The 27,974-nt window shown below is 37.8% G+C and overlaps 2 protein-coding genes and 1 long non-coding RNA gene across 13 annotated transcripts in view; 2 read left to right on the top strand and 1 right to left on the bottom strand.

Moving 5' to 3' along the window:
* Window positions 1–13,029, top strand: part of SLC9B2 (solute carrier family 9 member B2) — a 64,440-nt gene extending 51,411 nt beyond the window's left edge. For 3 of the 4 annotated variants that reach the window (XM_077882158.1, XM_077882157.1, XM_077882159.1), the window contains 3 exons: window positions 1,590–1,698; window positions 4,625–4,761; window positions 8,171–13,029. In XM_077882158.1, coding sequence (XP_077738284.1) covers window positions 1,590–1,698; window positions 4,625–4,761; window positions 8,171–8,392 — 468 coding nt within the window. In that variant the 3' untranslated portion in view covers window positions 8,393–13,029. The remainder of the gene's footprint in view (window positions 1–1,589; window positions 1,699–4,624; window positions 4,762–8,170) is intronic. The other variant, XM_077882160.1, reaches the window with a different exon arrangement.
* Window positions 1–27,974, bottom strand: part of LOC144303788 (uncharacterized) — an 81,747-nt gene that overhangs the window by 35,834 nt on the left and 17,939 nt on the right. The window lies entirely within an intron of this gene.
* Window positions 15,922–27,974, top strand: part of SLC9B1 (solute carrier family 9 member B1) — a 61,482-nt gene continuing 49,429 nt past the window's right edge. For 2 of the 8 annotated variants that reach the window (XM_077882154.1, XM_077882151.1), the window contains exons 1-3: window positions 15,932–16,062; window positions 16,332–16,461; window positions 24,969–25,058. Coding sequence is in view for 1 of the 8 variants with exons in the window: in XM_077882148.1 (XP_077738274.1) it covers window positions 16,045–16,058 (14 nt within the window). In the remaining 7 variants the exon portion in view is untranslated. Of the gene's footprint in view, window positions 16,063–16,331; window positions 16,462–24,968; window positions 25,059–27,974 lie in introns of all 8 variants that reach the window. The other 6 variants (XM_077882156.1, XM_077882150.1, XM_077882152.1 and 3 more) reach the window with 5 other exon arrangements.

Genomic DNA, 27,974 nt, shown 5'->3' with positions numbered 1-27,974 from the left:
TTGTAGGTATGCATTGCCCGTTTTTCTATTAGGCTCTATGCCTTTTTGTTATTGCTTGGATATTGCTCCTTATTCTGTTATACACAGCGCAGATATTTTCTCCTGGTTTGTCATCTTATTGTTCTTTGTTTGCTTATGGTTTTTTTTGCCACACGACATTCTAGTCGTGCTACCCTAATTGTGTCTATCTTTTTTTTAGGGATTTCTCAGTATGTGTTATAAAGTTAGTACTTGTATTAGTTAGGATCTTATGGGGAAAGGGAAATCACCTAGTAACTGGAATAGGGAAAATTTATTATTAACCATACCAGGGGATTAGATAACCAGGGATTGGCTTGTAAAATGTAAAAGACCCCTGAGGAATATAGAAATAGCAACTATAAACTCCTAGGGCTGAGATTGAGCCATGCCCTGGCATCTCTCCACTCCACCCACCTACTCCCACCCCCAGGCCTCAGATTCCAGATCTTGTTAGAAAGCCTTTGTTCACTGGATGGTAGAAAAGACCCCTATGGTGCCTGGCTTGGACAATTTGCTGGAAATCTATACTCCAATGTGCAGGAAATTCACCCTCTAGGGTGCAATCCAACTCCCTTGGGTTGGCTATGAAACTCCCTTGCAGTAAGCTGGGGGCAGCTTCTGGCCACTCGGTGGTGCTGTCTGCCATGCACTATAGGAGTCCAGCACTGCAGAAGCCACCTGTGTACTGAAGAAACCCAAGTGTGCTACAGGATCCTACTGTGAGGAGCCCTGAAAATCAGGAAGAGCATCTTCCTTGCAATATCTCTTCAGCACCCTCTACTGACAAAATTTAATATAATGCCAGGTAGCAAAGGAGAAATATTTAAAGGGCTCAGCTTCATTTTCTGCAGAGCCAACAAGGGGTAATAAATTAATAAACACAGCACTTCACTATACCTGAATTATATTTTTGTGCATGATTTGAGGTCACCTTAAACTGTTTTTTATAAAGATAAAATTGGAGAGGGGGCACTTGACAGGATGAGCACTGGGTGTTATGCTATATGTTGGCAAATTGAATTCCAATTTAAAAATTAAAAAAAAATAATAAATAAAATAAAAAGATAAAATTGGAAACAACTTAAAGGGCCATCAATAAAGAAATTATTGAATATACTGAAAATTCTATACCATAGATTACTATATAGCGATAATTAGATGTATATCTAGATATATTTACTATTATAAGATGTCTAAATCATATTGTTGAATGAAAATTAACATTTTAAGCTATAAAATAATACTAAGTATTACATATGTACACACATACATATTGTATATTCACAAGTAGAAGTCCTCCTAAGAGGAGTCTAACAGAATTACTAGACTCTTTATCATTATCATCTATTTGCAAACAACTCTAAAGCACCTCATAAAATAACTATGTTGGAAATATCTTTATATAATTTTTTGTTTTATTTTAGCCAACCTCTTATTTATCGATGTCACAGAAATAAAGCCTGGCTCAGGTCAAATTGACTCAAATTTCAAATTAGTAAAATTCTTAGAACTTGTAACTTCATATAATAAAAATCTGTGTGGGGTATGTATATGTGTGTTTCTTCTAGGCAGAGGTTGAAAAAATTATCGCAGGTGCCTGGTACATCTTTCAGCCCCTTCTCTTTGGACTGATCGGAGCAGAAGTATCTATTGCATCTCTCAGACCAGAAACTGTAGGTAAGAATTTCCAAGTAGCACTTGCTAAAATTAACTTTTGTTAATACCTTTGGAATACCTTTGGTAGGTATTTGTCACAATTATATAAAAAGCTAATAATCTAAGTGTCTTAGAGTAGTAGGTCAGAAAATAATATTTGTCAATCTCAGGCATAGATTTTATACCATTAATATTATTCATTGTAAAGAAAAGTAACACTGCTAACTACTATCCAAAAAATGCAGGTCTTAAAAGTTTTTTTCAAGGATAAAAATATTCAATTAGACTCGTTCTGATGAAGGGCAAGAATTGTAAAGATAACTCATCAGTTCTATAATATACACCCATGGAACAAAAATGTTTCTTTTTTTCATGCATGCATTTATTTATTCATACATTTGAAAGCAATTATATTAAAACTTTTGATTTCATAACACTGCACTTAAAAATTTTTTTTGTGTACATGTACTTGTTATTTTCTCCTTTCCACTCATTCCATATTTGTCCATCTTTACTGGGAATCCCATCTTCTGCTATCTCCTTCTTGATCTCACACATAGATTCTTCCCCTGTCCTCATGTATCTTCAGATATCCATGTGACAGTTTTCTCCTCTTTGGAATTTAAGCAAACTCTAATCTCTCCTGTCTTAAAATAATTTCTTTCTAGGCAGCCTGGGTGCCTTAAGCGGTTTAAGCACCTGCCTTCATCCCAGGATCCTGGGATCAGGTCCCACATCGGGCTCCCTGCATGGGGCCTGCTTCTCCCTCTGCCTGTGTCTCTGCCTCTCTCTCTCTTTCTCTCTTTGTGTCTATCATGAATAAATAAAATCTTTTAAAAAAATAAAAATAAAAAAATAATTTATTTTCATTCCAACACATGCTACAACATGGATGCACCTGGAGGACATTTGTCACCAAAAGACAAATACTGTATGATTCCATCTATATGAGGTATCCAGGGTAGTCAAATCATAGAGACAGAAAGTAGAATGGTGGTTGCCCGGGACTTGGGAGAGGAGGAAATAGAATGTTCTTTAATAGATCAGTTTTGCAAGATGAAAAAATCTGGAGTTTGGTTACACAAAAATGTGAATGTTTAAGTTAATGCTACTAAAGTGTACACTTAAAAATGGTTAAGATGGTAAATTTTGTTGTGTATATTTTACCATGATTTTATATGTGTGTATATATAAGTATATAAAATCTCCTTTTTTCCATTTAACTTACGCCCTCACCTGCCACACTTCCTCTTAATCCCCTGTTCAAACTTTTCCAAAAAGGTAAATATATCTCCCTTTTCCATTTCAACTCTCACTCTCTTCTTCAATACATTTCAGCCTAGCCTCTGCCCATCACACAATTGACCCTGCTCTCACCAAGGTTATATTGTTAAATACAATGAATACTTATCAGTCTCTTTTTTTCTTTACTTGATCACCCAGCAGCATTTGATACTATTGACCTCTTTAAAACACATTTTACATTGAATTCTGAAACTTCATATTTTTCAGTGCACTTTGAGTCCTCACTTACACTACATATAGTTCTTCATCTAAGTTCTTCAAAGCCTTCAATGCTTCTCACTCCATGTTATTTTTCAGAGCTCATCTACACTTAGTAGCTTTGATTATAAACTACATAATTCCAAAATTTTTATTTCTAAATCTATGTACCTAATTGCTGATTGAACATGACCACTTGTAAATCTCACAAAACGTCAAACTCAATATGTTCCAAACTTGTAAATCATCTTCTCCCCAAACCTTCAATGCTCCCTCCTGAGAATGGTATCATCTCTTTTGTTTCTTATATTTCAGGCAACAAATACTTTTGAAATGTCCATCCTAGGTGCAATATCCTTCAATAAAAAAAACACAACACAAGCCATATTGCAGGTTCACAATAAATCCTCCAGCAGTGTCTATCTGTTGTTTGACTAGCCTTTTGAGCTTAAGAAAGCCATTTATCCTTTTTAAACTTCACTTTTTTCAACTGTTAAATAAGTAAAATTACCCAACAGATTGTAAGGATTAAAAGATTAATGAATTCACTTAAAGCTTAATACAGAACCTGGCACACAGTAAACATTTAACAAATATTACTTCTTAGAAAATCACCCTATTCCTTAGCAGTCACCTTAGCTGTGCCATTCTCAGGTTCATTTTTCTAGTCAGTCCTTATTCTGCCAATCAAGATGAACTGATCTTTCTCAGCAAAGGATTCTAAAGGATGGAATAAAGTAGCTGTGTCAACCTGGCTAATGGGCAGTCAGTGTATACACCAATATGGTGAAACAGGTGTAGACTGCCAGTGTCTATTCTGATTGGTCAGTCCCCCGCCAGTTCTGGCTGATTGCTTCCATACTGGCTAATAAATATTTTTCATATCACCTCGGGTTTATACTCTGTAAAGAATTCTCAACCATTTTGATGAAAATACCAACTTTTTCCTCTTCTGTGACCTCTTATCAGTATGTTCATACTGCACTTAACCCTATAGTACTATAGTATTCATTGTTTATATTTCTTTTTTCCTCCAGCTTTGAAGTTTACAGAGGCAAACAAAGTCTGTACATTATACATTTTTGTATACCCAATATCTAGTCCAAATCCTGTCATGCATAGTTATTTAATAAATTCATGTTGAATTAACACACAGAAAAAAAGTTTGGTTCTTGCTGTAAAGCATAAGAGAAATAACATTCAAATCTCCTTTATAATATATATCAAATATGTTTAATTAATTTCTGATTTAATCTAGGAAAAATACCTTCTTTTAAACAAATAGTTTGTTATTGCCATTTTGATAAATTATGCCTATTTTTGTCTTCTTAATTTTTTGATATATTTAGATAATTGCAATTGATAGTATTTTGAATCAACAACCATGAAATTCAGTTTCTCTCTCACTATTTTATTATGTCTAAAAAGAAAGCATTTCTTGCAGGCCTTTGTGTTGGCGTCCTGGGCATTGCAGTATTGATACGAATTTTGACTACCTTTCTGATGGTGTGTTTTGCTGGCTTTAATATAAAGGAAAAGATATTTATTTCTTTTGCATGGCTTCCGAAGGCCACAGTCCAGGTAAAGATGATAGGATGGCTTAGCATTTTAACTCCTATGTCTATATGATACCTTGAAATTTTGAATAAGAGGGCTTATTCAAATTTTTTCCTAATAATTACATTAGGAAAAAATTTAATCTAAGTTTGATTTATGAAAAGGTTTATACTAATCTACTCTTTAAAAGTTTTATTTTGGGCATATTGATTTCCTAAATATGATGGCTTATTTAAATTTATCTAGATCATCAGCTTTATTGAAGTCAACTAAAAATCTGAGAATTCCCTACACTAACTAGAAATCAGTAGCCACAGGAAGAGTTTGGAATTTTCATCAGTCAGAGCCCTTTAAATCACCCAGAGAAATAGCTGTTAACTCTTTTCATTTTAGTATCTTCCAAAAAGAGAGTGAAAGAGAAATAGCATGGACCATCTTAGTATTTGGAGATATTTCAATGTATGATAGATAATCTGTTATGCTTGACTACAGCCTTTATATATAAAGGAGAAAGATTTTTTAAAAACCAGGGAGGGACACCTGGGTAGCTCAGTGGTTGAGTGTCTGCCTTTGGCTCAGGTAGTGATCCCATGACCCTGAGATCAAGTCCCACATCAGGCTCCCCCCGGGGAGCCTGCTTCTCCCTCTGCCTATGGCTCTACCTCTCTCTGTGTGTGTCTCTCATGAATAAATAAATAAAATCTTAAAAAAAAAAACTGAGGAAATACGTTATTGATTTCCTAGATTATTGGTTGATAATAAATTTTTCAAACTAGCTAAACCTGTTGTCAAATGTATCAATCACATACATTGACCCCAAAATTGTTCACTATAATGAATAAGCATGAACAGATATGTGCTTGAAATTATTAATCATGTATTTGGTAGAATTTCATTACTAATGAAATTAAAACTATATAGATTATTATTTGTTGTAAATGTAGTATATTTCTGATTATAGTCTTTATTTTCAAACTAATTATAGCAAACAAGATTTAACTGTCTCCTCCCTGATTATTTTGCAATTGTTTAAACATGCAAATCTCTGTTTCATGAAATGAAAATCAGATTTTTTTTTAAAGACTTATTTATTTTGGGGGTGGCAGAGGCAAAAGGAGAGGGAGAAAGAAAATCTCAAGTAGACTCCCCGCTGAGTGCAGAGCCCAAGATGGAGCTCAGTCTTATGACCCTGAGATCATGACCTGAGCTGAAATCAAGAATTGGATGCTTAACCAACTAAGCCACCCAAACACCCCCAAATCAGATGTTTTTAATTTAGGAAGCTTTAGGGATATTTATGCTGTGTAACTATATGCCAGATTTTGTATGGCTGTGGGCTATGGCATTATTCCAGAGTTGTTTTCATTTCCAACAGACTTTCAAAGAAGTCTGAGACACTGGATAAGAATACCGTGAGGTTAGTAGTACAATAAGTAGAAGAGTTTCTCCCTCAGAGTGCCTTCAGCTTCCTCACTACCTTTGGTAACCTTAGTGGGTAAATATCAAAATAATCACTCTAATAGCTTTAGTATGAAAAATGTGTTTTGAAACATTAAAATTTGAGACGTGGCACTCTCCTGCTATCAAAGCCAATTTAAAATAAGAAAATATTATCTAGAATGTGTTGAATAATGTATGTACTGTGAAGTATTGTACTTTTTTTTTCTCTTTTTGTCACTGCACAAGAAACAAAACTTTCTTACATACTTATTCTACTTTAGTGTTTTTCAAACTTTTTAAATCATGTAATACTGTAAGAAATATATTGGGACATCAGGTGACTCAATCCATTAAGTGTCTGCCTTTGGCTCAGATCATGATCTCGGGGTCCTGGGATCAAGCACCAACTTGGGCTCCTCTCTCAGTGGGGAGTCTGTTTCTCCCTCTGCCTCCCCTGCTCATGCCCTCTCTCTGTCTCTCTGTCTCTTTCTTTCTAATGAATGAATAAAATATTTAAAAATATTTTTTAAATCACAACTCAGCATGCATACAAACCCCAAAACATACATGCATACAAACACACATCATAATATGTGCAATTCCTGCCAAGAATTCTTGAAATGTTGTATTAGCTATGGTACAAGGTAACCTGCTATAACTGAAAGTCCTCAATAAATTCTCTGGGCAATCCAGAGCTGGCAGGGTGACCATTACCCTCAGTGTGTGTCTTCCATCCATGAGTCCACCTTTCACCATTTCTTACAGAGGGGTGGGGAGAAAAAAGTTCACGTGTTGATTTCTTTCCAGAACAGGCTACTAGTAGCATTTATCACTTCTTCTCACCTCTCAGTGGCTAGAACATAGATACATAGCTTCAGCTAGTTGTAAAGAAGGCTTAAAAAACTCTCTATTTGTACAGCAATGTGACCAGCTGAAACTGAAGAGTTCTATTATAGAAGAGTGTATTCAGATACTTGTGGGCAATTAGTAGTCTCTGCCATGCGTCTCATGCACATGATATTTTCTTTCCTGTTTCATCGTTCTAGAGGCTAACATTGTGTTCTGTAGAATAAGGGAATAATCAGATTGTTTACTATATTATTTTTCCATGTGCACTGATAATATTGTGTTTTGCCTATAAAAGAAAACAAGTTTTCATGAGACTTTCTAAAAGATAAATCTTAAATAAAACATTTTGCCAACTCCTGAGGCAAAAATTAACCAAATACCTAATAAGATTAACTTCAACTTTTGAAGATATCTCACATTTTCAAGTTCCCTAATGTTTAACAATTAGTCTCTAGGGACGCCTGAGTGGCTCAGTGGTTGAGCATCTGCCTTTGGCTCAGGAGCCTGCTTCTCCCTCTGCCTATGTCTCTGCCTCTCTCTCTCTCTCTCTCTGTGTGTGTGTGTGTGTGTGTGTGTGTCTCATGAATAAATAAATAAATATTTTTAAAAAAACAGTCTCTAAAAAAAAAAAAACAGTCTCTAAAAGCAGTACATATTCTTATGGGTCTTTTTGTTTTTAATTTTGTTTTTTACATTCAGAACTTCACCATCTTTCGGTATTACTGAATTTTTTCATCTTATGTTTTCTTACTTTGAAATTACCAAAGATGAAAGAATGAGATGACTAATAGCTTTAGTAGCTTTCATCTTTACTCAGGGGGAATTTAGTAAATGGGATCATGTCATAGTTAATTAATATCATAAGTCAATATTTGCCTTGTGTTTTAAATTATATTTTCCTGATATTTTTGTAACTCTGCCTTATGCAAATAGGTACATATGAATCATTATGCTTTCCCCCAAGCAAGGGCAGGGAGCATTTTCAGACAATCAAAACTCACTGCAGTATACTTTGAAAGAAGACTAGTGTAACTTTCTTAGCTGAGCAAAAGAATAAGCAATTTGTTATTGCAATGACAAAATAATTTACCTTTTCTCCATGCACTTGTCTTATGTTTACAATGTTACCTTTAAACTTTTATAGGCTGCCATAGGATCTGTGGCTTTGGACACAGCAAGATCACATGGAGAGAGACAGTTAGAAGAATACGGAATGGATGTGTTGACAGTGGCATTTTTGTCCATCATCATCACAGCCCCAATTGGAAGTCTACTCATTGGTTTGCTGGGCCCCAGGCTTCTCCAGAAAGCTGAACATCGAAATAATGGTGAAGAAGTTCACGAAGAGACTTCTATACAAGTTTAGAGGTGAAAAGAGAGAATGTTGAATATATAATGATCAGAAAGCTTCTAGCAGCTTCTTTTACCAATTAGCAGAGGCTATGTAATCTAGATGCATATTGTGATATGTAATATTCACACTTTAAATGTAAAAGAACCAAAAGTGTGGCTGTTTCTTTAAGGAGCATTTTTAGCCATTATCCTTCTATGTGGATCATAATATTCTATATCTCCAACCTGATTTCTTGACCGTTTTTTTTTTCCCCAAATACACGTATTCATCATGTATCTTAATTTGTTTAGGAACATATACACTAAAATGAACTACCACAATTTAAAATCAACATGGAAAAGATCAAGTTCAGTGTCCTGTTCTACTAGCCAATAGCTTGTTCTAACTTACTGTTATTGTCGTAGTTTCATGATTAATGGTCACCTGACTAGTCATGCCTTGAAATGTTTTTGGCTCCTCTTTTTTCTTTTTAAATACCATAACGCAACCCATCATCAGTTTCTACCCCTACTTCCTGTCCCAGTCAGTCTCTTCTCCATTTCTACCTCTCTTGCTACCTTTCTGTGAATTATCGTAACCATCCCACCAAAATTTGCGAGTATGCGAAGTGTCTTCATTGGTTCTTCCTCTTGCACATATCTAGATATCAAAAGACCTTACCCTCTCTCTGAGATGGCAACACAAGAGTCTCCCATTTTAGTAGTTCATCTGAGTTTGCCTTCCCCTAAGGAGTGCCCTGATTCAGCCCTTTCTTACTTGTTTCTTGTGAACCACATCTTTGGGCTCTTCCTCTTGTCTTTGTAAGAGATAGTTAATTTACAAATCTATGCTAGACTTATCAACATAATATTAATTAGGGTAAGGCAAGCTGCTATAATGAAGAAACAAAAAATACAGTACTCAGAATAGAAATTTATTTCCCTCTCATGAAACTGACTGGTTGATGCTGATGGGATTACTTGACTCATGAGTCTGCTCATAGATCCATGTCCTTCTATCTTGAGGCTCTGACATGCAGTAAGCCCTAGTTTAAGATGTAGGTTAAAGGTGAATCTCTCCCGTGTCTCCTTTCTAGACTTCAGGAAGTGGAGGGGGCAATCCAAGGCAAGCAATTTATTTTTGAGGAAGTGATATGGAATTTGGCCACATCTCTCCTTTTGCATTCTACTAGTGATGACAACACCCAGCTCTGAGGAAGTCTCAAAGTATTGCCTCCTACTAACCATTTTTTAGTGAGATTCCTAGGAGGAAGGAAAGATCAGATTTGGGAGATAGGAGTACCACTGTATTGAGTGTTACCATCACTTAGTAGCATAATCTTGCATGTTAAGAGGCTTTCTACAGATTGTACCTTAAACCCAAAGAGTGATTTCTGTGGCAAGACACTGTGGCATGCTTGTGAGAAGATAGTAAAGAAAGACTTATGGGATGCGTGGGTGGCTCAGTGGTTCAGTGTTTGCCTCCGGCTCAGGGTGTGATCCTGGAATCCCAGGATCAAGTCCCACATCAGGCTCCCCACAGGGAGCTGCCTGCTTCTCCCTCTGCCTATATCCCTGCCTCTCTCTCCCACTGGTCTCTCACGAATAAATAAATAAAAATCTTAAAAAAAAAGAAAAGACTTCTCTACATAGATCACATTTTATCCCACTTATTCAACAGACCGTCTCTGCTTTTGTGCATCACATTTAAGTTCTTCTTGACACTAAGGCGACTCCTGCGCAGTTGCTAGAATAATCATGTTTGAATATAGTACACAGCTTTTCTCATGGTGTATGTATACCTGAAGCATTTATTACTCATATCTCATCTAAACTCTTTAATCCAGATTCCAAAGTTCAGTCTAATCTTGAAGTAAACATTAAATATATGTGTTAAATGAATTGATTCTAAATATTCTGATCCTACTAAGCTGATCTGCATGAAGCCTGTCCATTCCTCTCTTGACCTTAGACTACCTTCCAGACCCTTTCTCCATGACTTTCACCTCTGTTCAAAACCAGCTTAATTTTTATTAAGCTAACATAATATGAAGCTATAACAGCTTAATTTTTACATTAACTTGACTTTAGTTATGCTTTGGTACTGCGTTTTCTTCTAGTTTATGCTCTTTATTTTTTTCCCTTTTAAAAAAAATGTAAATTCAATTTGTCAACATGCAGTATAACACTCAGTGCTCATTGCATCGAATGCCCTCCTTATAGTATATGCTCTTTATTTGGATTGGGTTAATTTATACCAAAAATCAGATGGATATTTCAAACTAAACTTAATTGGTTAGGTGCACCTTGGTGGTAGCGACATAAACCTAATGCTCATCTGGTCCTCTCCTTTTATAGGCTTTGAAACCAGATTCATTCAACAAATACTTAGTGAAAGCTTAGGAATACCTAGGCTCATCCTCAGAACTGTTACTGTTTCTGTCCTTAAGGATCTGACAGTCTGATAGAGGAGACAATTAAATAAGACATTTCAAAACAGTATAATTAAGTTCTATGATGCAGGAAATACGGGAGTGTTAGGGGGCTCATAACAGGAATACCCACCCAATCCAGGGGTGGTGCAGTTTAGGTACGGTTTCCAGAGAAAGTAGAGTCTTGGCTAGGATGTGAGGGATGAAGACTGAGACAGAAAAACCCATGCAACACAGAAGGGTGCTGCATTTAATGCTAGGTCCCACATTTTCTAGTAGTTTTTGTCAAAGAAACAGGCTTTGAATGCTTGTTAACTTATACAAAATACAGTTAATATAGGTAAATGAGAATGTTGTTATAAGTATTCAAGAACCCAAAGAAGAATGAGAAGTGGAAATTCAGTGTAGAAGTGGTGGAAGAGGCCATTCAGCTGCTGCCAATAGCCTGTTTCATTGTGGAGAGTATGCAGCAAGTTCTGTTCTCCCTTTCCTCGGTAGGTGGCCACCATCTAAATCTCTGTAACTGTCCCATATGGGCCTGTGCAGAGCTCACCATTGAAGTCTCTGGTTTATCACCACATTGTGAGCCACAGCTGTTGACTTGGTTGACGAACTCAGAGTTAGCATGATACAGTGTTGACTCAAGCCAACCAAACTTCCCCAACTCAACCATAGATAGGAACAATTACTCCAACCTCTGAGTCTCTGAAAAAGGGATGTATGTACTCCATACATACTTCTGTCAAAGCACTTACAGCCCTTTTTCAATTTGTTTATATGCTTGTTTCCTATGAAGTCAGCTCCTTAGGGGTGAGAGCCTTGTCTTGGTAATCTTTGTCCTCAGTACTTTGCACGGGGCATGAAACACAATAGGCATTTAATAAACATGTATTGACTGAATCACTGAGGGGATCCTCTTCCAGTACAGAAAACTACTTGCCGGGCAGACCCGGTGGCGCAGCGGTTTAGCGCCTCTTGCAGCCCGGGGTGTGATCCTGGAGACCCGGGATCAAGTCCCGCGTCAGGCTCCCTGCGTGGAGCCTGCTTCTCCCTCTGCCTGTGTCTCTGCCTCTCTCTCTCTCTGTGTGTCTCTATGAAAAAATAAAATCTTTAAAAAAAAAGAAAAGAAAAGAAAACTACTTGCCATATAACAGTTAAGATCTTAGTCTACTTGCTCTGTCTTAGTCTGCTTGGGCAGCTCTAACAAAGTACCATAAACTAAGTGACTTAAACACAAACATTTATTTCTCATAGTTCTGAAGGATGGAAGGCCAACATGAGGGTATTAGCATAATCAGGTTCTGATAAGGGCTCTCTTCCTAGTTTGCTTTGGCCTCCTTCTTGTTATGTCCTCACATAGTAGGGAAAGAGATGAGAATGGGGTCCAGGGTAGTGGTGGGGTGTATGTAAATGCTCTGGTATCTTTTCTTACAAAGACACTAATCCCATCATGAGGGCCTCACCCTCATGACCTCATCTAAACCTAATTAACTCCAAAGGCCCCATCTCCACATAAGATCACATTGGGGATTAAGGCTTCAACATATGAATTTGGGGGAAAACAGTTCACAGCAAGAATGTGACACTACTAAGGACACTGCTAAAAAAAAAAAAAATCACTATAAGCACTTGTTCTACAGTGTCCTTTTTTTCCTATGGTCAGTGCCATCCATCTCTCCCTGTGAGGATTTTATTTTATCTTATTTTATTTTATTCTGGCAAGCTGATGAGATTTCAGCTCTAAGTTATTTTCACATTCCAATATTTTTTTCTCTGGTATTTACTCCAAATAACCTTGTTTGGACTCGGGTGTCCTTAAAGTTTCCTCAGCCACACATTTGCAAATGATCTCATCCTTTCCATTCTTTAAAAATAGTATTATTTTTTCCTGATTGCAAAAAGAAGACATTTTCATTGCAGAAAATTTAGAACACAGAAAAGTACAAGGAACAAAACTGAAACTTCTCTTAATGTAAACAACCATTTTATTTTGGTTCTTTTATATTTTGCTCTTGCAGTTTTAGGGGATGTCTTATTTTCAGAAAGATACATCATCCACTGAATTAGGTGAAAGGCAACATAAATACTTTGTATTTGACTTCTGTGAAATATACATATTGAAGTACTTTTGTTGTATATAAAGAATACTGAGCCTTCCAAATAATCATTCATTCACCTGGTAATAAAACAGACAAATCCTTGCCTTCATGGAGCTTATGTTTTAAAATCCATTTAGTCACTCACTCAAAATGCACTTATAATATGCTTACTGTGTGCCAGCCATTATGCTAAATGCTGAGGAATACAGTGATAACCAAGATGTGTGAGGGCTCTGTTTAATGGAATTTGAATTCTAGTGGGAAACTGAGACTGTGAAGAAAACAGATATGAATGAAATATGATACTCGCCTTCAAGAGTCTTAAATGGAAACAAGGTATTTACAAACAGCTGTAATCCAAATGAATGATTCAAAAGTGTTCTAAGTGAGCAAAATTTCCTGAAGGAGGCAAAACTTGAATTGGACCTTCAATTTGAATTGATGGATTAATATTAGAGAGTAAGGTGAAAAAGGAAACAACTAGATCGAGGGCGGGCATATTAGAAAAGTTTGAAATAGAAAAGCCTGGAATATAGTAAATAATTGGCACTTAAGGATGATAAAGAGAATTAGTGACAGGACTGGAAAAGAAAATTGGCAGTTAAATTGTACCAAGTAGATCATTGACCACATTTCTATTTTTATTACTAGCAATAGCAATTTATTGCTTCACAAAGTACAGAATCATTTATATAGAGGATTTTTTAAGCTATTTCATCATGTCAAACTTAGTGAAAAATGCTGTCATTAATAAGGTTCTCATTCGTCAAAAGTGTTTTGCTTTCAGTTAAATGGTTGCAAATATAATCAACTTAATAATTTTTAAGTTACTATTGAGTTTTTATAAGAAACGACATTGATGTTTTTTAAACCCTTATTAAATTTTCATCACTGTTATCTTTAAATAAAGGACATTTTTGAAATGTTTCAGAATGTTCTATTTCTGTATGAATAATTTATGTGGTTCTTTGTAACAGGTGAGAATTGTTTTGCACTATTTTAGGAGCAAGTAATACAGGTTTTAGTTGATGAACCCAAATTAAATCTGCCTTGAGCCTTCTGTTCTGATGAGAATTCCAAAACACCACTTGTTGATGTGCCCTAAAGCACTAAACTATCCAGTCGTTTCTTGCATCTGGAGCACAGAGCAGTGTGCTGGAGGCCATCAGACTCCTCTCAAAAGCCTTCCTTCCCAGTTCTACCATTTGTACTGACACCAGTACCCTGCTTTTCCCTTCCCTACCATGAGAACGAAGCATTTCCCTAACTCTATAATCACAAAAAATCTTGTCTACTCTCCTAAAACAAGGAAGAAAATGACTTCCAATCCTTGTTGAGATGCCTATACCATGCTGAAGATGAAGGAGAATTTTTGTATTTGATCACCAAAGAAAAAGTTGTAACTTAAGTCAGATTTTAAAGGACAAATAAGAAAAGGGGAAAGAGAACGCCTAAAAAAAAAAAAAAAAAAAAAAAAAGGTTTTATTTATCTATTCATGAGAGACACAGAGAAGAGAGAGAAACCGAGACATAGGCAGAAGGAGAAGCAGACTCCCGGTAGGGAGCCTGATGCAGGACTCAACCCCAGGATCACACCGTGAGCCAAAGGCAGAGGCTCAACCATGGAGCCACCCAGGAGCCCCAAGAACACTTTTGATAGAATAACTTTAGGGGCTCCTGGGAGGCTCAATCCATTATATGACCTGCTCTTGATTTCAGTTGAGGTCATGATCTCAAGGTCATGGGAATCAAGCTCCTCCTAGGGCTCCTGCTGGGCCTGGAGCCTGCTTGGGATTCTCTCTCCCTCTCCCTCTGGCACACTTCCATTCCCTCTCACATGTGTTCTCTCTCTCTCTCCCCCCCACCCCCCAAAAAAAAGGAAAAAGAAGAAGTACTTTAAAAAAAAATAAGGTAGGCAAAAAAGGGATAGAGTGTGGGGAGTTGAAGTTTGGAGTATTGGGAGCAAAGTTAGAAAAAAGCTGTTTTTCTAAACAGTTTGGACTCTCTCCAATAACTGGTTTTCCTCTTTTAGGACACTTGGAGATTCCATTAAAGGAGGTTTAGGACTAAGAACCCAAAGCTTCTAGGAGCCCCCACCCTCAACTGGAGTAGTTCTGCTTTCATTTAATATGAAGGTCTCTCCACATAAGATTTCATGTGGAGGAAAGAAAAAGGGGAGGGGGGTTATGCTAACCTGTTTTATACTAACAGGACAGTGAGTATTTGCTTTGTACAAGCCCTGTTCCAGACACTTGTATCAATTAATTTTTCTCACACCACCACCAACCACATCCTTTGCAAAAGAGAAAACTGAAGCCCAGAGAGCCTATTATGTATTTGTCTGTCGTTCCATATCTATAAAGTGGCAGTGCTGAAATTTGAGCCCAGACAGTCTTAATTAACCCCAGGGACTATTCTCTTTTACAATTGCACTATATTTAAGCTGACTTATGGGGAAACATGATGCAAGTTGTGACAAGTCACTTCTGGCACGTGCAGCCCCTGGCGGTGCTTTTTGGCTGAAGGGCCCTGTGATGTCAACCCTGTCCCTGGACTTTGACAACCCAACAGGTCAATGTTCACAAAAGACGTGAAAAGGAAAGGGTCGAACAGACGGAAAGCACACCAGTCCGTCCCGGGGAACCCCCAAACCCTCACCTCCGCAGGCCAGAGCGCCCCCCAGGGCACTGACAGGCGCTGGCGCCACTAGCCCCGCCCCCGCCGCCAGGCCCCGCCCCCGCCGCCAGGCCCCGCCCACGCCGTCGGCCCCGCCCAGGCCCTGCCCACGCTGTCGGCCCCGCCCACGCTCCGCCCACGCTCCGCCCACGCCCCGCCCCGCCCACGCTGTCAGCCCCGCCCACGCCGTCGCCCCCGCCCAGGCCCTGCCCACGCTGTCGGCCCCGCCCACGCTGTCAGCCCCGCCCCCGCCGTCGCCCCCGCCCAGGCCCCGCCCACGCTGTCGGCCCCGCCCACGCTGTCAGCCCCGCCCACGCCGTCGCCCCCGCCCAGGCCCCGCCCACGCTGTCAGCCCCGCCCAGGCCCCCGCCCCGCCGCCCTGACCGGATCCTGGTCCCCGCCGCTGTCCTCCACGCGGCGCGGCGCGTGGTCCACGCGGCGGTTGCTGGGCGGCAGGGCCACTCCCGGGGGAGCGAGGGATGCTGAAGGAATTGTAGGTACGGTCCATTTTTCTCAACTTTCTCCCTTTCCAGGCCCTTGGGCAGTCCTGGCCCCTCGCCTCGCGCAGTCCTTCCCTCTCTGCAGGCTCAAGGAACCCCTTTCCTCCTGCTTCGGAGCGTACAGGGGCTCCTTTGCCAGAGGCTGGGGAAACAGCCGCACACCTTCTTCTCTCCTCCCCCTGACTCGTTTCTTTACTTCCTCATCCCACATCTCTTCTTTATTTTTCCTTTATTTTCCTTCCTCCTCTGTTTTTCTCACTTTACAGGTAACTCGCAAGTAAGAAAAAAGAGGTCGGTCACTCAAGACTGACCGCAAAATTAATTTTATTAAAAGCACACCGTTGTACACATCGTGAATATCTGCACATGAACCTTCACATGCTCCTGGGACTGGAGGTGTGTTCCAGGACTAGTTGCTTATCCCGGGAAGGCTTTCCTCCCTAACCTGCCCACCTCTCAGGTCCTTCGTCCCCGGATGATTTCTGTTAGCTTTATCACAAAGGAAAAGCCTTTTCGATCAGTGCTTTTGAAGGATTAAGGACGGTTATTGCACAGGTACCATGTGTCCAGTACATCATTCAGGAGTCATAAGAGCTCTGCAGGCCCATATCAGGTCCCTGACACCCCTCTCTGTGTGCCTTAGGGCCTATGAAAAATTAGATGGTATGATAGAAAGGAGCAATTGAGCTGAGTACTCCCTAATTTTCCTTAAGGGTAAATAGAATGATTACTTGCAACAACACTGTGAAAAATTAACACTTGTTTCTATCACAGCTAAAGAATTAATGACCCCAAATGGTTTAGTCACTATGTGCCTGTGAAAAGGGCATTCGTATTTATTGCCTTCTGTGAGTAACAAAATTTATATAGCGGTTTTTATCAGTTGGCTGTCTCTTGCCATGAGCTCCTGCCCATTACCAGACAAAAGGAAAGAGGCAAGTGCATTAACAGTACTATATAAATGACATGTATATACTTCATCTCATTTTGAACATTATTTTCATACTCATCCTGTTTATACACTTATGTGAGTTGGAGTTGGTTAGCAAAGCTCCATTTTACTGAGGAGAGAACTAGACATAAATTAAACAGTACCTGGAACTGTATATAATATGTATATTAGTATATGCATTCAGTAAAGATCTGTTGAAGGGATGAATGGATGAGATCCTCAAGGAGCCATGCCTTCTTCGCCTTTGTATTGCCTGGATACAGAGCTAAGTTTAGTACTAGTAAATTTGCAAATGTGAGAGAGGTTGAGTGACTCAGGAACAGACATCCAATAATGATCTTTAAGGAATTTACTGTCTTGCCTTTATTCTGAATACAGTGGTAAGAAACAATGGCAAGATTCCTGTTCTCATGGAACTTAAAATTTAGTGAAAGAAGATATGAACAGGGAAATTTTGAATAATGTTAAGTGTAGTGAAGAAGTAAGCAATATGACGTAAGAGAGATACTGGGGAAGAAGTTGCTTTAGATTGATTGGTTAAGGAAGGGCTCTCTGAAGAGCTAACATTTGTGCTGAGACCTCAGTGATTTTAAAAAGCCAACCATAGAAATACTTAGGATCAGAGTATTGTAGTTAAAGGAAACTCCAATTGCAAAAATCCTACAGTAGGAAAGAACTTGGCTTTTTCAAGAAACACCATAAAGACTGCTATAGCTGGAATATGGATAAAGTGGTATAATATGACCTTGAAGAGATAGGTAGGGGCCAAATCATATAGGGCTTTGAACAAGTCATGGAGGAATTCATTTAAAATGTGATGGTAAACCAGCAAGGAGTTCTTCTGGAAAAGAGTAATATAATCTGATTGATTTGCCCTGAAAAAAAAGATGTGTTCGGCCTATTATGTGGTTAATGGATCATAGGGATTGGGGAACAAGATTAGTAGCAGAAGACAATTGTGATCCAGGAAGGAATGACAATAGTTTGGGCTAAAGTGGTATAAAACTGGATAGATATGAGATTTTTTGGAGGCAGAACCTACAAACTTGATGTTACGAATATAGGGGTGAGAAAGAAGAGAAGCCCCTAGGTTTTTCTCTTGAATTTGAGTGAATGATTGTGCTATTTACCAAATGAAAAAGACTAAAAAAGAAAATGTGCATGCATATGTATTGGGGGGGGGGGTGCTAAGTTCTGTGTAAGGAGCCAAATATACAAAGTTGAGAATCATCAGCATGTAGAAAAAACTACTTGGAGAAAATGTATTTATAGAGTGCATTCCAGTGATTAGAGAGAAAGCAGAGGAAAAGAAGCAAGCAAAGGAGTTGGAAAAGGAGTAGCCAGTGAGGTAGGAAGAAAACTGAAAGAGTGTGGTGACTTAAAAGCCAAGACAACAAAGCACAGCCAGTACTACTGAAACATGCTGAAATGTCAAATAAAATAAAGAGATCTGACCATTGGATTTTGGCAACATGTAGTAGTTATGTGCCTTGACAAGCACAATGAGGAGAAAATGTAAGAAGAAATAGACATAACACTATAGATATCTCAAAATATTTCATGAAGAAGAGCTGAAAAATGTTGGTAATAGAGGAATATGTGGGGTCAAAGTAGAATTCTCAAAGATGGAAATACTGAAGTGTATGTCTAGGTTAATGAGAATTATCCAGTAGAGAAGAGAAAAAGGTATAGTATGAGAGAATGTGTATATTTTAGGAGTCAAGTCTTTTAGAAAACAAAAGGGAATGGAATCCAGGTAATAGGTAGAAGTGTTGGCTCAAGAACATGAACATAAAATTTATAGTAATGAAAGACAGTGGTATAGATGCAGATAGATGAATAGATTCAGTGATTTCAGGAGAGAGTTTCTGCCTGAGACTGATTCTCTTTTTCTCAATAAACTAGAAGGTCTGAGGCAAGATCAGTAAGGAGAGAGAAGAAGAATGTTTGGTTGGGTAGGAGGCTTAAGGAGTGAAAAGGCATAAAACAGTCATTTTAGAGGGCAGAAGGCTGTCATACTTGTCTTAATCTGTTTAGGCTGCTATAGCAAAACAGGATAGGAGGAGAGAGGAAAAAATAAAACCAGATGAAATCAGAGAGAGAGACAAACCATAAGAGACCCTTAACCATAGGAAACAAACTGAAGATTGCTGGAGGGGAGGAGGATGGGGGGATTGGGTAACTGGGTGATGGACATGAAGGAGGGCATGTGATGCCGTGAGCACTGGGTGTTCTATAAGACTGATGAATCACGACCTCTACCTCTGAAACCAGTAATACATTATATGTTAATAATTGGATTTTAAAAATTTATATACAATAAAATGAAAATAATTTTTATTTTTAAAAAATATTTATTTATTTTTTAAAAATATTTTATTTATTTATTAGAGACAGAGAGAGAGAGAGAAGCAAAGACACAGGCAGAGGGAGAAGCAGGCTCCATGCAGGGAGCCCGATGTGGGACTCGATCCTGGGTCTCCAGGATCGCGCCCTGGGCTGAAGGCTGCGCCAAACCGCTAAGCCACCAGGGCTGCCTGAAAATAATTTTTTAAAATAAGCTGCTATAATAGTTTATAAACAATTTTATTTCTCATAGTTCTAGAGGCTGTGAAGTCCAAGGTCAAGAGAAAATAAAGCATAGCACAAAATGTAAAAGGCTACCTCAATGCTGTCTATTATTATCATTATATATTATTTTTATTATTAGAATAAATACAGATCAGGTCTCCCTGTTATGATCATCTCACCCCTCCAGCAACAGGATTTTCAAATTTCGTCCTTTATCTCCACTTTACCATTTAAGAGATAGGGTTTTGCAATTTAATAAACAAATATTGATGGAAGTGGTTTAAAAAAACCAACAAGGAAAACAAACCAAAAAATTTAACAAGCAAATATTAAAGGGATAAGAGATGGCAGATTCAGTGACTGGTGAGAGCCCTATTCCTGGCTCCAAGATGGCCAAAAGGGATTAGAGAGCTCTCAGGAACTCATATTAAGGTCACTAACCCCATTCATGAGGGCTTTGGCCTTCTGACCTAATCATAAACCAGAGACCCCCACCTCCTAAAACTATCACATTAGGGGTTAGTATTTCAACATACTCATTTTGAGGGGACATAAATATTCAGTCGATAGCAATATTAGAGAAGTATAGTAGCATAGCTGGGCAGGATCAAGTGCCTGTTTGAGATTTGTGGCCTTGTGAGTGGGTGTTGAGATAAGGTGGCAGGAAAGATCATCGGAGCCAATGAGCCATAAGAGCAGACTGTTGGGAGGGTTGGCTACCTGTTTACTAGTTATTACTGGTAAATTTGTGGCTGAGTGAGTTCTTAAACCCAGATAGCCTGGCTTCCCAGCTCAATAGGTTACCATTTTACTAAGAAAGGGGTCACAGCAGTACTCTTTTGTGCCACCTACCCTTCCAGTTGATATTAAAAAAAAAAAAATGTGGCTTGATTTTTTTTTGATCCATATATCCAAATTCTAGATTTTCATAGACTGCTGCTTTTGTCTCTCTTATCCCTTTAATATTTGCTTGTTAAATTTTTTGGTTTGTTTTCCTTGTGGGTTTTTTTTAACCACTTCCATCAATATGTGTTTATTAAATTGCAAAACCCTATCTCTTAAATGGTAAAGTGGAGATAAAGGACGAAACTTGAAAATCCTGTTGCTGGTAGAGGTGGGATGATCATAATAGGGAGACCTGATCTGTATTTATTCTAATAATAAAAATAATATATAATAATAATAATAGACAGCATTGGGGTAGCCTTTTACATTTTGTGCTATGCTTTATTTTCTCTCTCTCATTTAATTTTATAACTACCTTTTTCAGATGAGGAAACTGAGGCTCGGAGAGGTTAAGGGTCTTGACCAAGGACACATACCTAGTAAATGGCAGAATTATTAACCACAGTGTTCTGACAATAGGTCCCATATTTTTTACTGTAGTAGTTTGCCTCTTTGCTTTTTACACTCTATTATATCCAAAGTGATATCAAAGAAAAACTGCTAGATAGAAAGTAATGGCTGGCTAGAGGCTTTTACAATTCAAAAACTTTTTTTTATATGTTTAAAACTCAACAGTTAATGGGATTAGATAATTACCAACCAACTATGTTAGGTAATTCAAAGAACTCAGAAATGATTATGAAATCAGCACTGATTTAATCTAGTAGGGAAGTGAATGGAAATGCAAGTCACTAATAGCATTTCTTGGGCCCTCTCCCACATACTGTATGTGCTTCCACAGTACCCTGTATCAAGGAAACCTATGTATAAAGGAGAATGAATACAGTACCAGTTATATAGTGGGCTATTGCTGAATATTTGTCAAATAATAGAACGATGTTAGTTAAAAGCGATTGTAATAGCAGGATGAATGCTGTGATAAGGGATGGACGCTATTAAAAGATGCATCCTGTAGAGAACTTCTAAAGGAAGGGCCTCAAACTGTTATAGAGTTAGTTGTGCAAAAAACAGGGGTTTAGGATTGGAAGACAGCCCACAGAATGTATAAAGTCTCAGAGATATGAGGCTTGGCAAGTTTAAATAACTAAAATATAGTTTAGTTGAAGTTTAAAAAGCCAAGTTAAAAATTAGATAAGCAAAAAAAAAAAATTAGATAAGCAGGGAAGGGGTTAGCCTTTATTAAAGTGAGTTCCATAAACTGGGATTAAGGAGTTTGATCATTTTTCTTCTGTGAGAAGCCACTGACGAATATTAGGCAGGAAGTTGCCATAATCATGCTACATTTTAGATTCTGCTGCACTGTGGAGATTACAAGGGGAGGACCAAGACTGGAGGTAGGAAGAACAGTTGGAAGGCCATTAGAGAGCTTATGGGGAAAGGTGCTTATGGCCTGGACTGGAGCAGTGGCAATTTATAATGAGAGAAGGGAACAAAATTTTCAATTATTTAGTAGCTTGTATTAACATGATTTAGTAACTCACTGGATATCAGCAGGAAAGGAGAAGGAATGACTCCTCAGTTTCTAATTTTAGCAACTGGTATATAGTGGCTTCATTCTCTGAGATAGGAAATTCTCTGAAGAAGGAATAGATTTAGTGGGGGAAGGTCTTGATTCCAGTTGTGCATATATTGAGTTTAAGATGCTTGTAAAGAGAATGAAGTAGAGATATCCAATAAGTACTTAAATACACTACTTAAAAATCTCAACAGAGCTTCCTAGGCCAGATTCATCAGCATATTGGTCATAATTGAAGCCATGAGAATATAATAAATTTCTTAAGAAATATATGTAGAGTAAGAAGGAAGGGGGCATAGGGAAGAATGCCGAGGAACCCCAACATTCGAAGGATGGATAGAGGAAAAGAAGACCAAGAAAAGACAACCAGAGAGATAGAATGAAGGTACGCCAAGTGATAAAGTGATGTGAGAATTCAAAAAGGGAAGACGACTTCTACTTTTGTGCTGTGACTTGCAGGAAGTTCTATTGGAATGTCCCTTAAGCAATAGATTTCATTTACAAAGAAAAGATGCAGTGGTAAAGTATTACAAGCAATGAAAATAAAAATGCATGGGAGAACAATTAACAGTTTAACATAACTGAAATGTAGAGTCAAGAGAACTAGAGAGAAAGCCATGATAGTTTGATGCCATATCGTGGAAAACCATGGATTCTGGGTAAGTTGTTGGTAACTTTATTATTTGGTGAGAAAAACCATTGTGATTGGGGCTAAGGGAAATACAGGGATATAAAACATGCTCTGAACCCTGGAATTTTATTGTGGAAACAAGATCTAGGTTCCTGAAAAGAATAAAAATTCGAGGTAATATCTGTTTAAGGAGAATGAACACTAAATACTATAGGAATTTTTAACAGTGGCAAAGTCAGCCTGAATTGGAACACTAGTTTAGCCCAGATTTGTATTGTCCCGATTAAATAATAATAATGCCAGCTAGTCATCATCTTAAAACAAAAGCAAAACAAAACAAAAATTCCTGTTCTAATTTGAATTCTCTGTATAAAGAATATTCTCTTTGTGAATGTAGCTCTCAAATTCATTTGTTTGGAAAGGCTTATACTGTAGTTTTTACTTGATGATCTTTGATGTACACTCAAAAAGACTTCTTTGTATGAAAGACAACATTAGTTCCAAAGATCCTAAAGCAATACATATAAATAGATATTGATGAAAAAAAAGATATTGATGCATATGCTTTCTAATATTCATTCAATAAATATATGTTAAATGGCCATTATGTGTCAGTAATGCCTGGTGGCTTAGGGCATGAACTACATATTGAAACACACCTGAATTCAAATCTCAGTTCTGCTTGCATTGGAAGAAAAAGAATTGCAATCTCGCTTAGAATAATTTATACTTTAAGTATTATGATTTTTTAAAAGAAATTTCAGTTATTATGTATCCCAATTATTATTGCTGCTGTCAAACTTAATTGATATTTTAAAAATCTTTAAAGAAGAAAAATAAGGGATGATTTTAAAGTATTTAGCTGAACTACAGAGTGAATCATCCGTATTTAGAGAACTAAGAATTGGCCAGAAATTTTGCTGAATGATGGGTGATACAGTCACTAGATGTCACCATTGCACAACATTGCTTCAAAATGATAAACGCAAAAGTACAGTATATAGTACAAGAACACATACCAAGGAAGTTGTTTCTATTATGTGATATATATACATATACACATATATATACATGATATTTATATAATATGTGTAGGTAGTTCCCAAGCAACATGTGTTGGTATTCTCTTATGCTGTTTCTTGGTAGTTCCATAAGTGAATAGAAAGAACCATAGATTAAAACTGATAAGAACCTTAGCTCATCTAACCACCCCCCTCTCTACCTCATTTTATAAGTTTGGAATTGAGGTACAGGGAGGTGAAGTAAGAAATTTACTCAATACTCTATAGCAGATTAAAAGCAGAAAGCTTAGATTTCCCAACTCTTTGTGATACCACACTGTGTCTGTTATTAATATTCACAGTGAAATAGACATTCTTTTAAGATTTAATTTATTCATGAGATACACAAAGAGAGACAGAGACACAGGCAGAGGGAGAAGTAGGCTCCCCCATGGGGAACCCGATGTGGGACTCAATCCAGGACTCAGGGGTCATGCTCTGAGCAGAAGGCAGATGCTCAACCACTGAGCCACCCAGGTGCCCCTGAAATAGACATTCTAATAAAACCAGAACCTCTTAAATCCATCAAAAATTTCCACTATTTAAAAAATAAGTTTAACAACAACAAAAAATAAGTTTAACAATATAACATTACCTATTTTTAATAAAAATTATCAGTTGAATACCATAGCTTTTGCTATGAACTGTATGTACAAACATCTTACTTTATCTGCATAATAGTAAGATATGTAATATGTATTTATTTATTTATGTTTTGTTCCAAAAAGGATTTTTAAGAAGCTTATTGAGGGGCACTTGGGTGGCACAGTTGGTTAAGTATCCCACTCTTGATTTGGGCTCAGGTGGATATCTCAGAGTTGTGAGATTGAGCCTCTCACTGTGCTCTGCACTCAGCATGGAGTCGGCTTGGGATTCTCTGCCCCTCTCCCCCACTCTCTTTCTCTCTCTCTCTCTCTCTCTCTCACACAAATAAATAAGTAAATATTTTTTAAAAAAGAATCTTATTGAAATAAATATATAATAAAAATTTTAAAAATGGTCATCATAAATATAAGATACTAGAATATAAACTACTATGAAGTCTTCTTTTTGTTAATATATGAAAATCATGCCCTAATGTCTAGTAAAATCAAATTTAATTGGCTAGTCTCAAATTTTGTCCTGCTTTCTCTAGCTGTGAGAAAAAAGTAAGAAAAGTAGATAGTGTTATGTTCACTAAAAGATGACAAGATACTATAATTTTGCCAAGATTATACAACTAGTATATTTCTGATTTCAAAACCCTCATTCTTTCCATTATGCCAGCCATCCAGACATATAATGAGAGGATTCCTAATAGGATACAGTCACTGTAACCCTTAGACACTTGGATTACCACAATTCTGATTTATACAGGTAGGCTTTTGCTTATATCAAATTTATTTTTAAATAATTGAGCTGTTGACAAGATTAATTCTGTCAAGAAATTTACTCCTGGGATCCCTGGGTGGCGCAGCGGTTTCGCGCCTGCCTTTGGCCCAGGGCGCGATCCTGGAGACCCGGGATCGAGTCCCACATCGGGCTCCCGGTGCATGGAGCCTGCTTCTCCCTCTGCCTGTGTCGCTGCCTCTCTCTCTCTCTCTCTGTGACTATCATGAATAAATAAATAAAATCTTTAAAAAAAAAAAAAAAAAAGAAATTTACTCCTAAAAAATTATTAAAAGAAAGATAAATTTTATGAGTTTATCTACATTTTAAATTACAAAATTTGTATTATATTAAGGAAATGAGCATTTGAAAAATTGATTATAAAAGAGAAAGATGTCTCCAGGGGAAGCGAGAAGTCCAAAGGAAAATAGGAGATACTCAGAACAAAGAGGAAAGCACATAGGCACAGTATTAAAAAAGAGAGAAAGGGGCAATGGGGAGAGAGCTAAGGCTCATATAGCCTGCCTAGCCTGCTTCTGATCCTCACATTACTCAGTTATCTGTATTTTTCTCTTTATCTTCCTCCATTTTTGTATCAAAAATCTACATTAGTCCTAGTTCTTTAAAACTTCCACTATTGTTTTTTTTTTCTATAGATGTGGAACCTTTTTCTAATTTGTCCTGTTGATTTCTTGTTTGTCTTTGCAGCATAATCATTAAGGATCTTATTCATTCTATAATTTGCTTCCTTTTTCTTAATGTATTTGTAAAGCCTATTCTTGGCTTTGGAATATCTTACTCTTCAACGAAAGATTCCTTTCTTGTTAACGTGCAGAAATGTTTTTGTTTTTGTTGTCATCTTGAGTATCTGGCATTTTAAAATCCTCAGTTCACTCTATATTTATTCCACAAATATTTACTGAGTGCTCACCAAGTGGTAGGCACTATGTAAATCAAAGGTAAAACTGGACATTGTGCCAGCCATCCAGACATATAATGAGAGGACTCCTAACGGGATACAGTCACTGTAACCCTTAGATACCTGGATTACCACCTCCTCCTCTTGTGGAATAAACAGCCTTCCAGTTCCCTCCAAGATGTGATAAGTCCACTGCAACCTCTTTTTTACTGCTCACAGTCAAAAACTAGACAAATTGTGAAGAGCAACTACCTGAAGATTGAAAAGTAAACAAAAGCAAGTGGATTGTGAAGGAGAGTCAAAACTACAAGAGTGAATTTCTCTTGCTCTTGCAGCTTTGACCTGAAGACAGACTCCAGTCATAAAACCATGCAAAGACAGCACAGGAGGCCAAAACTACAATAAAAAAAAAATATTTTGGGGCCTGATAATTGGTAAAATGGACTCCATAGTTTAATAAGAGTGTAAGGAATCCTTGTTATTGTTGTTGTTTTCCTTTTGTGGTTTTTTCCTCCAGGGCAGGTCCTATTTATAATGTTTTGGGCAGCTAAAAATCAGAGAAAATCCCCATCTTCTGACCAGATAAACCAGAAAAGAAGACCTGGAGAGATATAGCAGGGTGCAGATTCGGGAAAGGAAAAAGGTGGAGAATGAGGTTCCTTAGTTCTGTTTATGAACCCACCCAGGTGCCTTGGGTTACCTCCAACTGTTCATGCATGAGACAGGCCTAAAGCAGCATAACAGCTTGAAGAACCAAAGATTAAAAATTTTAAATTAAATGGGAGGGAAACACTGCCCAAATCATAGACTAACCCCTTAGTGGCTCATGTATGGGACAGACCAAAGACAGCATAGCAAAGGCTTTGAAAACAATTGACATTGGAACCAGTGCCCTCAGAAGGTAAGAGAGAACTTATGCTCTGCATCTAACCAAGTTGATTACCTACTGAAAGAAACAAAAAATTTAAATATTCTTCATAGGATTTTAATAGGACCCAGAGTCTATGCAACAAAATATTAAAGATATACTCCAAAAGTACTTGACATACAAAGAACTAGGGGGACGCCTGGGTGCCTCAGTGGTTGAGCTTCTGCCTTCGTCTCAGGGTGTGATCCCCGGGTCTGGTGATCAAGTCCCACATCCGGCTCCATGCATGGAGACTGCTTCTCCCTCTGCCTATGTCTCTCAGCCTTTCTCTCTGTGTCTCTCATGAATAAATAAATAAAATCTTTAAGAAAAAAACAAACCAAAGAACTAGGAAATGAATGTCTTATAAGAAAAGAAAATCAATAGAGTTGAAAATTGTCTGATAGGAAGAAAAGAATGAAATAAAAGATGGAAAAATAAAATGAACATAGCCTCAAGAACCTGTGGGACACTGTTAGGGAGTTTACAGCCTAATGAGACTAACACACTGAACAATCACTCTAATGGATACATAATTACAAACTGAGACAAATGTTCTAAAGAAAATGATCAAGATTCTATAACTGCATATAAAAACTGGACCTGACTTAGCCTAAGGGTAGAGGTGAGGATATGGCCCTTGAGCTGAGGGATGAGAAAGAGAAATCTTTCTATGAGGATATGAGGATATGGCCTTTGAGCTGAGGGATGAAAAGGAGTTAACCAAAAATAGGGGGGAGAGTGGTGGTGGAGAGTGTTTCAAATTAGAGAGAAAAGCAAATGTTAAACCCTGCAGAAGGAACTTCGTTCGCACTTTCAAGGAACTGAAAGAACATCGGAGTTACTAACAGTGGGGAAAAAATGGATGGGGAATGGTATGAAATTAGGCTAAAGAAGGGGCCTGGGACCACACTATGTAGAATCCTGTAGGTCATTGCAATGGACTGAATGTTTGTGCCCCCCACAAATTTATATATTGAAATCTTAACCCCCAATGGGATGGTATTAGGAGGTGGGACCTTTGGAAGGTCCCTGTGGGTATATCTCTTATAAAGGGATTAGTACCCTAATAAAAGCA

The sequence above is a fragment of the Canis aureus genome, chromosome 33 (assembly GCF_053574225.1).
Source record: "Canis aureus isolate CA01 chromosome 33, VMU_Caureus_v.1.0, whole genome shotgun sequence".
In the NCBI taxonomy this organism is placed as follows: domain Eukaryota; kingdom Metazoa; phylum Chordata; class Mammalia; order Carnivora; family Canidae; genus Canis; species Canis aureus.
This window is presented reverse-complemented; position numbering and strand designations above follow the sequence as displayed.